Source organism: Coloeus monedula, assembly GCF_965178545.1.
Source record: "Coloeus monedula genome assembly, chromosome: 17".
NCBI classification, from domain to species: Eukaryota; Metazoa; Chordata; class Aves; order Passeriformes; family Corvidae; genus Coloeus; species Coloeus monedula.
The window spans coordinates 10,208,325-10,222,619 of NC_138797.1; the positions used below are offsets into that span (position 1 = coordinate 10,208,325).

Consider the following 14,295-nt stretch of genomic DNA (forward strand, 5'->3'; position numbering starts at 1 on the left):
AGTAAGGAGAGAAGAGGGTGAGGGAAGGCGTTTGCAACACCACCACAGCCCAGCCAGATCCTGCTCACGTGCAAAACACACACGGCCCAGTGAGTCAGGCTAGCACGTGGTATCTGGCACCACTGCATCCTGCTCTGCGGCCAGGAGCCGTGCTGTGTCCTGGTCCAGCCCCACCAACACCCCCAGCACCGCTCTGCTCCCCCCTCCACAGACAATGAACAACCCACAGCGTTTTAAAAGGCTGCTCAAGTTTATTCGTTGCCATTGTACAAGTTTAGGAAAAGCTTTGGGAGGGCTTAGTTACACTGGGAGAGAGTAAAAAAGGCCGGAGTGGAATCGTCGGGGTTGCTGCACTTCTCCATCAGAAAGCAGCACCTTTTCCTTGGAGCAGCCAGCTACTCTACAGGGGCGGGGGGGAGCAGCCGCCGACCCGCTCACACCGAGGGCCCCGCGCTGGACTCGCTGACGTGGCGCCTCCGTCCCGCGCCCGGGGCTGCCACCAGGGCACAGGCCATCGGTCCTGTGGCCACCCGCAGAGCTCCCAAGCTGCAACACAGAGCAGAGAGAGAGTCAGCAATCATGCCAACCCCGAAATGTGGCGTTACTGCTCTGCATTTATTCCTGCAGCCCTGGGCATGGACATGGCCCATTGGGTCAGAATGCACCTTCGGGGATGCAGCGGGGATGTTCCCAAGTGCCCTGGGTGCTGCATTGGTGCTCCCCTGTGTCACCTCTAAGCACTCACCTCTCCTGGGACTCTGACACCGTTGTCATGGCTGGGTGAGTCGTCTTCCCAAAGAAGAAGCTGGCCCACCACTGGCCGGGGTCAGACTTGGGCAGGTCTGGGGAGCAGTGCATGACAGGGAGAATCCAGGTCACTGCAACCTGGGCAGCCCCATGGCCACCCCAGCCTCATCCCACAGGAGAGGCTGGGTCACCTCCAGTAAGATTTCCCAAAGAGGGACTGGGAGCAGTGTCTCCCTGGGCCAGGACAGGTGACACTTACCCAGGCCATGGGGGGTGACCTCCCCAGAGTACTCTGAGCTGCAGGAGCTGGTGCTGGATGTGGAGCTCAGGCGCCCTGTGGAAAAATCATGGCCATCAGAACCACTGCTGAGCCATGGTCATGCCACAAGAAGGAAAGCACAGCCTTGGCATGGCTGTCCCTGGGTGCTATTGCTCAGCCTCATCACTAACTCGCTCCAGTACTTGCCCAGTTTAGGGCCAGGCCAATAAAAACCACTAGGAAGGGAATACTGGGGAGATTCCAAGAGCAGGGAGCAGAAAAACACCTGAACACCTCTGTAGGAAAAAAACTGCAACCCCAAGGACATAGTTTAGTGGCTTTGAGAGGCCTCTGCAGATGAATTGAGGCCACGAGGATGCAAATTCCTGTGTATAATCCATGTGCTTTTAGTACAACAGCTACGAGCTTGCTGCTTGTTTCAGCTCAGGGGGAATACTTTAATTCCCTCTGGTTTAAGCAATCCATTAAACCAGAAAGTCTCCCCTGGATGAGGTACGAGGAGCTACCATTGCCCGGACTGGTTTAGCAGCTCATTTCTGAAGCAACAGTGCAAGGTGAAACCATCCACTCTGGCCCTTACAACCCTCGTAACAAGTGAAGGAGATTTGAGCCCCCTCACCAGCAAGCCCAAAGGGGGGCTTGGGCAGCAGCACGGACACTGCTGGCTGTCCCCTTTTCTCAGCAAATGCTCACATGGGGCTGCAGCTGAAAGCACAGACCTGAGCTCAGCTCCATCTCTGCAGGAGCCACATCCCCCACACCTGGCAGAGATCCCCCATATGCTCACCCACCACCCCAAGCCCACGCCGGCCCCCAGCCTGCCCTTACTTCTGCGATAGTTGTGCGTGGCCATGAGGGAGCCGCTGGATGGAATGGATGCCATGGTTCCTGATCTTGGTTCTTGTGCAGATCTAAACCTGAGAGCACAGAGGCAGCTGTTAGCACCCACCCCTGCACCCCCGAAAGCTGCAGGGGTGTAAATGGAACCAATATGACTTCTGGAGAAAAGGGATGTGCAACCCTGCACTGGGAACGGTGGCTGGTGCTCACTGCACGTGGATTAAATCCACAGAGCTCCAAGAGCTATGTGCAAAACCAAAATAATTCCCCTCATCCACAACCGCCTGCCCAGAGCACAGTCTGCACAGCCCCTTCCCGACCCCCCTTCCTTCCAGGGTGTTTTTCTTGCAGAAATCCAGCTCCCCTCCTTGGATCAACATCTGGAGTTACAAAATCCCAGGCGGATGTTGCATAAGGAGCAAAGAAACATTCAGCTGGGGCACATACCGGGGCTGTTCCTGCAAGGAGCTCCAGCCCCAGCCTGTCCTCAGCAGCCGGTACAAACCACAGCCGGTACATCACCCACAGCCGGTACAAACCTGCCTGCCTTTAATGTGGTGAAATGTTCTGAACTGGGGAAGTTTTTTGCCTCTTCCGGGTACAAACCACCTTCCTGCCAGCAGCTGGCTCTTCCCACAGTCTGACCCCTTCTTCCCCCAGAAAGCTCTTAAAAAGGCTCAGGGGGCCAAATGTCCCAGCTGCCAACAGCTGGCGGACACCGAGCCGCATCCGGGAGAAGCAGCCTTTCCTCAGCGGGGAAACCGAGGCACGGGCAAGTCCCAGCGCAGCCCCCTGGCAAAGCAAACGCGCCGATCGCTCGCTCGGGGCCGCCCCGTTCCCCCCGCGGGCAGCGCACCTGGGCTGTGTGCGGGGTCCGGCGTGCGGGGTCCGGCGTGCGGGGTCCGGCGGGCAGGGCAGGGCAGGGCAGGGGGTCCGGGGCGGCGGCCGCTGTCCGCTCGCACCGCACGGCCTGAGCCGCGGCGCTGCCGCTCCGCCCCCGCTCGGAGCCTTTATCCGCTCCGGCCGCGCCCTCCCGGCGGCCGCCAATGGCAGCGGGGGCGGGGCCGGACACGCCCCTGCCACCCGAGGGGTCGCGATTGTCGCGACGGGGAGCGGGGACAGCCCCCCAAAGCCGCGCGGACCAGCCGCGGAACGGCCCAACAATCCCCCGGAGAGAGGGGATTGGAAATCCTGCCCGCCCTTTGCCTTTGTGGTGGTTCAGCTCCCGTTCTGAGCTGGTGAAGTTTTTTTTTTTTTTTTTCTCCTTTCAAGCGGTGCCGCCTTTTAAATGAGGGTAAACGTGAAAAATAAATAAATACGGATTCGAGGGATTCCAAGCTGGCTGGGCTTTATCAGTTTTGGGAAGGAACGCCTTATTTCAGAGGATAAGCTTGCAACAAGGCCAAAGTACAACCTGCACCACAGTCCAGCTCCTCCGTGTTTGGGCACCGGTGAACAATCCTGCTCCATAAATCACTGGTTTTGTGGGATGTGAGTCTGGGAGAGACAAGGCAGTGGATGTGTGTACAAGGAAGCAGATCTGTGTAAGAGGAACGGAAACTTCACAGAAAATTTCTTTCTGTATGGAATGGAAATGGGGTTGAGAACGAAACACTCGGAGAGATGCCAGAGCCTTGGGGTATCTCTGCAAAGGCAGTTTGGTACTTGATATACCTAAAATGTTACTCATTTTTTTCTCCCCTAAAATTCAGTAATGCTCCAGTGCACAGCTCTGCAGCCCAGCATACTGAAGATCTGCAGTAAAATCCTGCACTTTGAGTGCAGCTGTGGAAAAGAGCATTTTTTTGGGGGGTGATACTTTAACCATTTCAGGGATTGGAGGCAGAAGGGAGCCCACCTTGCAGCCTGGGGTGGTTCTGGCACAAACTCCCAATGCAACAAGGTTCACTCCTCCCCCAGTCTGTGTTTTTTCTCATTAATCTGGAGTTATTCTTTAAGCACCAGAATGAGGAACCAGTGCCAGGGGAGGCAGCCCTGGGTTGCTCCAGGGCATCGATCTCCCTGCTCAGCTCATGGGGCAGTAAAAGGGCCGAGGGTGTGTTTCTCAGTGGGGTATGACCACCCCAGCATGGGGACACTCCATGTGAGCCATGTCCCCAGCTGACCCAAGAAGAAGGCCACACTGTCCACTGCCATGGCAACATCCTGTTCTACTAGCTAAAAAAAAAAAAAAAAGATCTAGTGTGGAAATGTGGAAAAACCCACAAAAACCACAGGACTTTGTGTTGTAACACCTGCTATTGCTCATGGCTTGCAGCAGCAATAATCTACCCTGTATTTGGCACAAATTGTATTGTTTGCTATGACAGTTGTCATGTTCCAATTCCAAAGCGCAGGATTTGACTATTCTCTGATTGTCAGTAACATAAAACAGCACATTAGCTTTATTTTACTTGTTTTACAGAATTCCATCACAAGGTAAAATCAGAATCTGTCCCATTAAATAGGCATTGAAAATCTGGACAAAAGTCTCAAACCCATGAAACAGGTGAAAGTTTTAACATCAGATCACATGGTTTTCACAATTACTTTGGATTAATTTTAGGATTTTTTTCTGTGCCTGTCTGAAATTTCCTGGGTCCCTCATGACTGATCTAAGTAACTAAAATACTAAAGATTTATTGCCATAAAAGGATTTCTGTTTTCCAAGTGATAAGAATTTTATGACACGTATTGATCTACTGAGGTGGTAGTAGTCACTGAAAGATGGATCTTCCCATTTATTTTTTTGTCCTTTTTGCTATTATTATTTTATTGAGAACATGTGAGAATAATTGGCACAAAACCTTGAGATGCTGATAAACTGATAAGCCGTGCACATATCCGAAGCACTAGTTGATCAATGTATATTAACTAAGGTTACTTGGACAAGGAAATTTAATACTTTCCACATCTCCTCTTGGAAATAAATTTAATAGTCTATCTCACCTCCCATGTGTGTCCCACTAATCACCCTGTAATTTTTTTTCCCAATTAATTACAGCCTTTTAGATGATGAACGGAGTCTTTCTCATGGGGACATGAAGTCAGAGTATTGTTTGGAAAATGCAGCCTTACCTACAGATTATTTCTAACCAGATTTTTCCCTGTGTCTCACTCATCTCAATGCATATTTGGAGACTCCAGAATTTATTCCAAGCTAGTTTACAACTAAATTAAAGGAGGGGAAGGAAACACCAGAAGGAAGATTTCATGCAGTTTGTTAGTGTAAGCTCTGTTCTATTGAGTATTATTCCCTTGTTTTTGGGGGTTTAATGATCTTTATTGTGATTTAAGGAGGAAAATGCACAGGATTTTTTTCTGTGTTCTTTCTCTTCTGTTCATGTGACCTCCCTTCCTCATTTTTCATTTACAATGCTCGCTCGGAGAACACACAACAGTGGCAACATTTAGGAGCAGGGAAAGATTTTAATTGTAGTCTTCCAAGGCAATGACGACGACGAACATAAACCGTTCTATGTGAATTATGTTACAGCAGAGAATCTCACTGAGGAATAATGAGGAAGCAAACAGAAAATATTTGCAGGAAGGGAAAATTGGAGACAGACCAGATTGCAGATTTCTGTAGGATCTTTTTCCTTAAGCCATATCCCAGCCATGCTACAAATATATCCTAGAGCAGGAATTAACTGCTTAAGGAGGTTGTGCTAATGGGGATGGTTTTAAAGCATGAGAAATTTTGCTGTTTGTGTTTCAACACCAGGGAAAGAGGCATCATTTGGAGTCCACTAAAGTAGATCTTCACGCAGACATCTGACAGGCATGAATATGTGGTGTGCATAAATAAATGCATACTGTGCAACAGAATTCTTATGGAAATTGCCATATTGCAGACAATATATTTTAAAAATACTCAAGGTATCAAAAGTGCATCACCTCCTGTGCTGTTTAGCTGCTCCTGGGATATTGGGGGAACGTTTGACATCTCAGTGTTCCTAATTCTGTCAGTGGGCCCCACTCCTGGTGTCACTGAGTCCAGCTTTTGACCGTCACAGGTAATTTTTCCCTTTAGTATTGAATTACAGGTCTGAATTTAATTTAGACTGCTTGTGTGATCAAGTTCATTCAGTGTGGGCTTCACTTAATAGATGGGCCAGGGTTACCACATTGATTTGCATAGAAATTAGAATTGATCAAAACTAAATTATTGATTATTTCAAGTTGAAAACCACCCTCTTCAACCTTGCATTCCCATAGAGCACCTCCTAATTGATGAGCTTTTATCATTACAGAAGTGGTAACGTAATAAATGCAGGTAGGGTGGGATTTTCTGGTCATTTTGAACATTGTAGAATGGATAATGTTTGAATCTGAAGAACTTCCCTTTAAATGTTATGAAGACCTGATACATTCTGATATTTTCAACATTATTTGGGAATGAAAAAGGCTTGATTTTCTGCTTCACATTAAAAATGTGGTTTCCCATTTAAAAATTAATCAATTAAGTTTTTGATGTTGGTATTCATGTGTTCTTATTTATTTGAACTTTTTGTGGATATTTTTGCTAGTAATTCCATGGGAAAGTGACCTTGTAATTCAAAGGTACCGTATATTTGCTACATTAAAAGTGAGGCGCTGCTCTGTTTGTTGCTGGGTTGTGTTTTCTCTCAGGATGGCACCACTGAATTTTCTTGGAGAAAGTTCCAGTGTTGCAGTGTGGGGTGGAGGGTGCAGCTCAGCACACCCCGGCTCCTGCCGGACACGGGGAGCCATGAAAAAAAGGGGACAATTCCATCCGGGATGCAGGCTGCAGGAAAAACCCGGACTGGACTTTTCCTGGAGTACGGAATGGGGAAAAAAACCCGGACTGGATTTTTCCTGGAGTACGGAATGGGGAAAAACCCGGACTGGTATTTTCCCAGAACACGGAATGGATTGGGGAAAAAACCCGGACTGGATTTTTCCCGGAGTACGGAATGGATTCTTGGGAAAACCCGGACTGTTTTTTTTTTTAAAAAAAAAGTAATGGGAGAAAAATCCGGACTGAAGATGATAGTACCAGTTACCTCTCAAACTCAGAACAGATTTTCATTCCCTCCTCTCCCTGCACACCACAAGAACTCATCCTCAGAGCTGAAGAAATCGACCCGGTTTATTTGTAACATGTCCCTGGAATGGAATTTAAAGATTCCGAATATTACTACCCTGACTACCTCCCACTCCCATTCAACCTGTGGGACCTGAAGCAGCTGGGCATCTTTGTCCATGTGGAAGGGGAAATGGATTTCTGTCCCAAGCCCACGGGATCTCTAGAGTAATACATCGAGTGCCTGGTGCAGCTCATAAACAAATCAGAAATTGCATACCAGCATTTTGATTTAAAAATGCGTTTTTGGGTGATCAGAACCAGTTCTTAATGGTTTAACAAACAGGAGTGAAACAACCCAAAATTCCCCATGTATGTAATTTGCCAGGCACAGTTTGACAAGCTCCCAGTAATGGCTACATGTTTTCTGCACAATAAATACCAGCCTTGGAGTCACACTGTTACTTCTGTTTGGAATGGCGCTCCAGGTGTCATTCCAAAACTGCCACTCAGCCCCTGGGGACTGGCTCAGGTGACCCTGCCTGGTTCTCTCTGCTACCCTTGGCTTCAGCTGGAGCAGAGGAGACCGACACTGTGCCAGATGAGGATTTTTGGAAGGGCTGTTTCTCACAGAGCATCCAACAATATTCTCCAGGCAAATCTTCTCTCCATGATGTAAACTTCATTTCCCATACATATTTACATAAATTTGCTGGTGTTTCTCTGAAATTTCAAACACAAGGTAATCTCTGTGATGGGACACAGCTCCTTGATTTATTTATTTACATTACATTAAGCAAAACAGAAATGTGAGTGCTCCTCACAAGATTTTTTTAGGACATCATTGAGGACACAGGGATCTTTACAGAATTAACTCAGACCTTCTGCAGATTCCTCTGCCCTCCCTGTAGTTTTGTGGGATTAAAACACATCCATGCCATTGACACCTGTCTCATTATCTTCAAATGGCAGTCCCTGGACTTATTACCAAAGTAGACAGGTTAAAAATGATTGTTGAGGCTTAACTATTATTTGATTGCCAGTAATGTTTATCAGTGCTCTTTGCATTTGAACTGACTCAGGGGAGATTGCAGGGGGCAATAACTGGGCTGATCTGGCTCAATGCAACGTAATTGCAGGGTCACTCATGAGGTGTTTTCTATCATGTCCTACAGTGTAAGACGTAACCAATAGCAGTATTCTGTGATCATCTTCACCAGGTGTTAAACTGGGTGGGGCAGTGATCGGTATCTCCTACCATGACTCATCCCTGATAAGCTCCCTCCAGGTGCTATCTTTGTTCAATGGGCAATCAAGGACCCACCACGTGACTCATAGAATGACATCATTCCATTGTGAGCTGCTCCGCCCAGGGGGAGGAGCCAAGCATTCCCACCTGGATATAATCTGGGGTTTGAAACAGCACAAGAAGCCTTTACCACCTAAAGTCCTGCAGGATAAGAGCTACTACTGGGCTGTCTGGTGGAGACCAGGCCCTTCTACAGGATCCCTGCTACAACAGGACCGCTTCATTTGGACTGCCACCACCACCCTGGCTAAGAGGGTGTCATGTTGCATCCTGACCCTGTCAGTGTTTTTGTTCTATTTCATTTAGTTTAATTTTCCTGTTAAATTATAATTCTGGCTTGCAATCTGCCACTGGTTTGTTTTCAAACTGGCACATTATCAGTTTGTTCATAAAGCTGGAAATACTTTTAGGAGTCTGTGGTAGTGCTGCAGTGAGGCACTTGACCTGAGAGTAGCCAGTGGAGGTGGAAAGGCCATCCCAGCCCATGCACTTGGAGAGCACTTAACAAAAAATCCCTCTTTTGTTTGTGTGTGACTGTGGGGATATTTTCATGCACTGAAAAAAAAGTAAGTTTCCATGAAGAGTTCCCAGAAAACACCTTATATGATAAAGCTTTAAACATTAAAACTGATGTATAGACACCAACCCTCCAATAATCTCTCTGATGTTCTCTCTCTGATTCTGTCCACAGACAATGCCACACGGTTGTTAGAAAAACAAAGAGGGGGAGAAAAGGAAAAAAACCAAGGGCATTTAATGATGAATTCTAAAATCAATTTCTTCCCTGTCCTGTCCTCCCCCCTTCAGACACTGAATTATTTAATGAAAAGATCTGAGGGCACATGAAACACATTACAAAGGATGATGTCAGCTGGGGTCTCCATTACCACAATCTTCTTGTGTGGTTTTTTTCACTGACAGTCTAAAACCCAAACTAGCCGTATTATTTGATGGAGTTTAAAGAAGCAGAAATTTTCAGGGGCAGGGATAACAGTCTTGTTTGTAATGAAAGATAAGCTAATTTCCTTTGGAGTTTTTAATTGCAAGACACAGGGAAGCGATAAAACAACATGAACAAATGGTCTAGAAAGTATTTTTTTGATTGGGTGAATTTGTGATGCCAAACTGGTGGCAGCAATAGTGGATCAGGGGAAGAAGGAGGAGTTACTGGGCCAGAATCTTGTTTAGACAGTGCATTTTTGGGGCGAAAACTGCAGACTGGTTACAGAACACTTGTTCTGATAAATCAAGTTAGGAGAGCCTCAAATATAGAACAGTGCTAAAAGAGTTGCTCTCCATGTTACCCAGCTGGGTTTCTAAAGGGTAACATATCCTCTCATCTTTGATGCTGTAACAACCCTCAGCTTCCAGTGCCATCAGTGGAGACACTCTGGTGTGTGATCTCACTTAAAGATACCACTGGTGTGTTTTAAATACATTGGAAAAAAGAATTTGACTTAGATATTTCCCCTATTTTTATTGTGTATTGACATTAGGGGTCTATTATCAGAAATTTAGAGATATTAGAGCTCTAGGTAGATCCCGTTTCGTGGAAATGAGAAAGATATAAAGATGCATTTGACTTTTTTTGAGTTTGCTTTATTTAATATGAATTGTTCTCTCTATTCCTATTGCTGGGAAGATAGAAACTTTCTAGTGAGCTGTCTGTGAAAGTCAGCAACATTTATGAAAAGCAGGCAATGTTCTGTGTAAATTATTGAATATTGGCACACACCTGGCTGAAAAGGTTGAACTAGAGATGAACTAGATCTACTCAGAGGTGGGATGAAGCCATGCCCACTCCGCCTGCAGATCTAAAAAAGGCTTAATTTATGTTTTAGGCTCTATCCCCCAGTGTAGCCTCTGTCCTGGTGTCTGTGCTGTCATGGCCACTGATGGGAAGGGCTCTGCTTTTCCTGATGTCTTCCCTGGAGGACAAACATAAATATTGTGGGAGGTCTGCATAAATAAATACTTCTTTAAGCCCAGATAAATTAAAGAATAAAAATTCATGGAGTACAGTTATGGTCCAGAGTCAAGTCCATAAGTTTAGTGATAAATTTTGGGGTTTACCAGGGTAAAATGCTGCCTGAATTCAGAGCTGCATTTGCTGCACAAACCAAGGTCGTGCAAACGTGGGAGACTGATCTAGTTTAAATCTGGCTCATATATCAGTAACAGAATTGTTAATTGACTACAGAATCGTTTATAGCCACTTACACAATATCAAGGACTCTGATACTAAATTTACAAGTTTGTTTATCAGGCTGGTGAACAGGAAAACCCTTTCCTTGGAAGCTACTGCAGTTTTAAATGAATTCATTGATATAAAAGCTGCTATGTCAAATTCTCAGCAATACACTCCAGTTCTGCCTAAGAGAATGAATCTGTGCCAGTTTACAGTGTCTGAGACTTTGGTCCCATGAGTCCATTTTTAGATTCACATTTTGACTATAATTGTGTTTTAAAGTGTAAGGCAGAATATTATGTGGCATTTTCTTCTACTCTGTTAAAATGATCCCAGTATAATGGAAACAGGGGGAAAAAAAAATCACTTATTTAGGCAGTTTCCAAAATTGCAGTTCTGCAGAAAGGAGGGAAGTGAGTAGTTATATTTAAAAACATTGGTAAATTGTCAGGAGCACGGATGGAAGAAGAAATGGAAGCGGGAATGTCTGCACAGCTTCAGCAATGAATCTGTGTTTGTGGGCACTGCGCACACGTGCAGAGCCTCCTGTTGGCACAGCCAGCTCTGTGCTCTGGCAAAAATGCTGTGGGTTTGGGAAAGTTTTGCTTTGCATTACACTCACTTGACTTTACTTAACTGTGCACACATCAAAACCTTTACTCCTCTATCTAACAGAAAAATGACTTTGAAATATACACAGTCATCTTTCTTGGGTATGTATGAAGATAACGTCAAGCATTGTGGTATATTAATTTATGAATATAATTCATCCAGCTGCACAGTTATTTATTACTATTATTATTATTAATAATTATGTGTGTATAGCTGGAAAAGACAGGAAGGCTGTAACTGCTGCCTCATGAGAGATGCTTGATCTTAAGAATTTGATTAGACCAAGATGTGTGATATGAGAAAGGGAAGACAGACAGTGATAAATAGATCTGATGACAGAAAGGCTTTAATAATGTTGATGGGGGAGAAATGTCATTTGTTTGAGATGACTGCTTTGGGAGCACAGGCTACTGCAAGTTCCCTTGGCAGGAGCTGAGCTCGTCTGCTGCTCTCAGTGAGCTGTGGCTATTCAGAGCAGCAGTTTACATTAGAGCACATCTGGATATTCAGAGCACCAAGTCTACATTAGGGCACATCTGGCTCAGCTCTGCAGTCTCCGTGTGGTCATGGGAGCTGAGATGGGCAGGAATGTCAGGAAAGGGCAAGAAAGGCTGTCCAGGTTAGACCAGCCACCCAGAGGAACCTGCATGGGCCCAGAGGCAGCCCTGTTTGAAAACAGACTGCAGAATTCCTGATCTCACATTATTTAGCTCTCTGAGAGAGAAAAGAAGGTGTGGAAGCAGAAAAAAAAGAAGCAAAGAGGAGCTTCACAGCAATAAACCACTCTCGGACAACATTTTGCTTTTATATTCCCCCTGCAATTCAGAGATATCACAAACACCTCATTGAAATTACATCAAATGTAATGCCGTGATTTACTTCTGGCTTAACTCAAGGAAAATATTTACATTTCATGACAGAACTGGGTAAAGTCTCAATAACACTTAATCTATATTAATTATAATACCTATTTGCTGTGTTTAGACTTTTAGGAGAGCATGTGAGGAAATAAACTGAACTTAGTGCTGGTGCAAAGTTATTTATCTTGAATTCTTCTTTATGCAGTAAAAATGGAGTACTGTAGGACACCTTTGGTCTGCTTTTCTGATGGCTCTTGCATGAGGCCGGGCTGTGCTTCTTCCTTTCAAGGACTGTATCTCTATTTCTTTGCATAGAAAGAAAACAGCAATTTACAGTCATCCCTCTGTCCAGCCCCAGCTTTTCACTAGTGAGAGCAGAGCTTCTGGAGTAACATCCAGGCTGGCATTCCTCATGGCTGCCATCTACCCTGCCCAAACCACCTCCTTCAGAGGAGCCCTTTTATAATGAGAAACACACAAGTGCTCAGTGAACTGAACACTCACGGGCAGAAACACCCCCAGAGCCAGGCAGGCAGCCTGGGGTGTTCGCATCCCGGATCCATACAAATTACCAGCACTGTGGATTATTCCCTCTCCCAGTCACACTGTGTGGGGCCTCTTGCAGAAAAAAATAAATTCCAGTTGTTATGTATGGGCAAATTGAAATTTTAGTACCATTTAAAGCATCAAATCTCAACTCGGGCTGTGGGGCTGGATGGGGTGGAGGTGATGATGATGATGAAAGGAGTAAGAAGTCCCTGCCATGTTTGTGTGCAGCCTGCCTGTCCCTTCAGGGGGAAGGGGGATTTCTGTTTTTTTGAGTCACCCTAAATCATTTGGTGGTGGTTTATGGGGAGGGTGAATCCAGCCTAAATATGATGTAGGGGAATTGTTTCAGCTGGGCCGTGGATCTGACGGCAGATGGAGGGAGATGAGGTGCTAAACTTCAGCCACCCTCAGATTTTGCTTGCTCGGGTCTCTGTTATTTTACACAGCTGAACATTTAAGGGCAAATTTACACCATTTTTGTGAGGGAAAATTATTGCACTCAGGCGTGGCAGTTGAGCTTGATGGTCCCCAGGGACCTCATGCATTCAGTGAAGTCCTTTGCCCCCAGTGCCAGCCAAACCTGGGCACACAGCTGTGGCTTTAAGCCTCTCGGGGCTGGGGGTAAAGTGGCTTAAGGGAGCTGGGATTAGCCAGGTCTGACAGCCCTCTCTCCTACTCACGTCCTAGACTATTTATAGGCTGATGGGCCGCCAGGCTCTATTTCAGTGCAGAACAGGCCACTGCCCAGTTCCCTTCGTCCTGCCTGGGAAAAGGGGTGGAAACTAAAATTCTGTTTGCTGGAGAAGGAAAGGAGACAGGAGCAGTCCATCCCACGCTCACCTGGCAGAGGTGACCAGGATTTACTCCATCCCCATCTTCATTGTAAAACCCAGCCATTACTCTGCTGAGGGCAGTTCCCAGGCTGCCTCAGCCCTTGTGTAAAAAAAGGGAAGAGCACAAAAATATGGATAGGAGGGATAAGGGATTTATAAACCTCTCTCTCCTCTATGTTATCATGCTTGCTGTTCATCTCCAGCCCATCCAAAACTGTGGTAAAGCTTCTACCCCTGTCCCAAAACTAGGCTGGGGTAATCTCTTTAAATCTTCTTAGAGCCTTCTCCTTGGAAGTTTCTTTTTATTTTTCCTGGCATTCAGTGCATTTTATGTTGTGCAAGGAATGCTTCATAAAAACAAAAGATAGCTTGACTATCATATTTCTAAGAAAATACCAATGAGCTATAATATTCATTAAAAAAAGCCTCCCTTTAAGCACTAATGAGAAGTTAGGAACATTTTTATCCACATAATGAGTAAGTTTTTAACCCTCAGTCTAGGAAGGTAAGAGTATCTTCATAAGGGTATCTAACTGAGCTGTTACATTCACTGGAAGGATGGTCTGGGCCATAAAATTAGTCTGGATTATTTCATATCTTTATTCAAAATTAGCTTTCTTTTGACCTATATTTGGCTTTGGGACACAGAAAATTTTGGATTGGCCTTGGAAATGCACAGCTGACACAGATATGAATATTCTGACCACTACATATTGTTGTTTTTATGCAAAGAAAATGTCGTTATATTACTGAAAGAGATTACTTATGGTTTCCTTGTCCTCCTAGGACTTGAACCCCACTTGCTGTTAAATGAGATGATGTTGATAAACCACAAATTCTTGAGCAGCCCCAGTCCATGTTGCAGGTGCAGAAATCTGTTTTGCTCAGTTTGTCCCTTGCTTTGCCACTTGCTCCTGGGCTGATGCGTTCCCAGGGAGGCAGAGATGTGGGGCAGTGCCCTCAGCATCTGCCCATGGTTGTGTTTGTGCCCTGCAGGGACCCCTCTCCTCCCAGCCCCTGTGGGAGCACA

General features: G+C 45.8%; 1 protein-coding gene across 1 annotated transcript; it reads right to left on the reverse strand.

The window, feature by feature from the left end:
• Positions 1-231: 231 nt before the first annotated feature.
• PPDPF (pancreatic progenitor cell differentiation and proliferation factor) lies at positions 232-2,863 on the reverse strand. Its single transcript, XM_082293077.1, has 5 exons — positions 2,724-2,863; positions 1,856-1,944; positions 1,007-1,081; positions 746-842; positions 232-546 (listed from the first exon to the last, which is right to left on the reverse strand). The coding sequence occupies exons 2-5, from the start codon at positions 1,908-1,910 to the stop codon at positions 435-437; spliced, it is 339 nt and encodes a 112-aa protein (XP_082149203.1). The 5' UTR covers positions 1,911-1,944; positions 2,724-2,863; the 3' UTR covers positions 232-434.
• Positions 2,864-14,295: the final 11,432 nt, after the last annotated feature.

Bases quoted from the DNA above. Each gene is read 5' to 3' on its own strand.
- PPDPF (XM_082293077.1), bottom strand. From the start codon at position 1,910: ATGGCATCCATTCCATCCAGCGGCTCCCTCATGGCCACGCACAACTAT. The intron at 843-1,006 runs GTAAGTGTCACC...ACTGCTCCCCAG, and splicing joins GGTCACCCCCCATGGCCTGG to ACCTGCCCAAGTCTGACCCC. The intron at 547-745 runs GTGAGTGCTTAG...TCTGTGTTGCAG, and splicing joins GTGTCAGAGTCCCAGGAGAG to CTTGGGAGCTCTGCGGGTGG.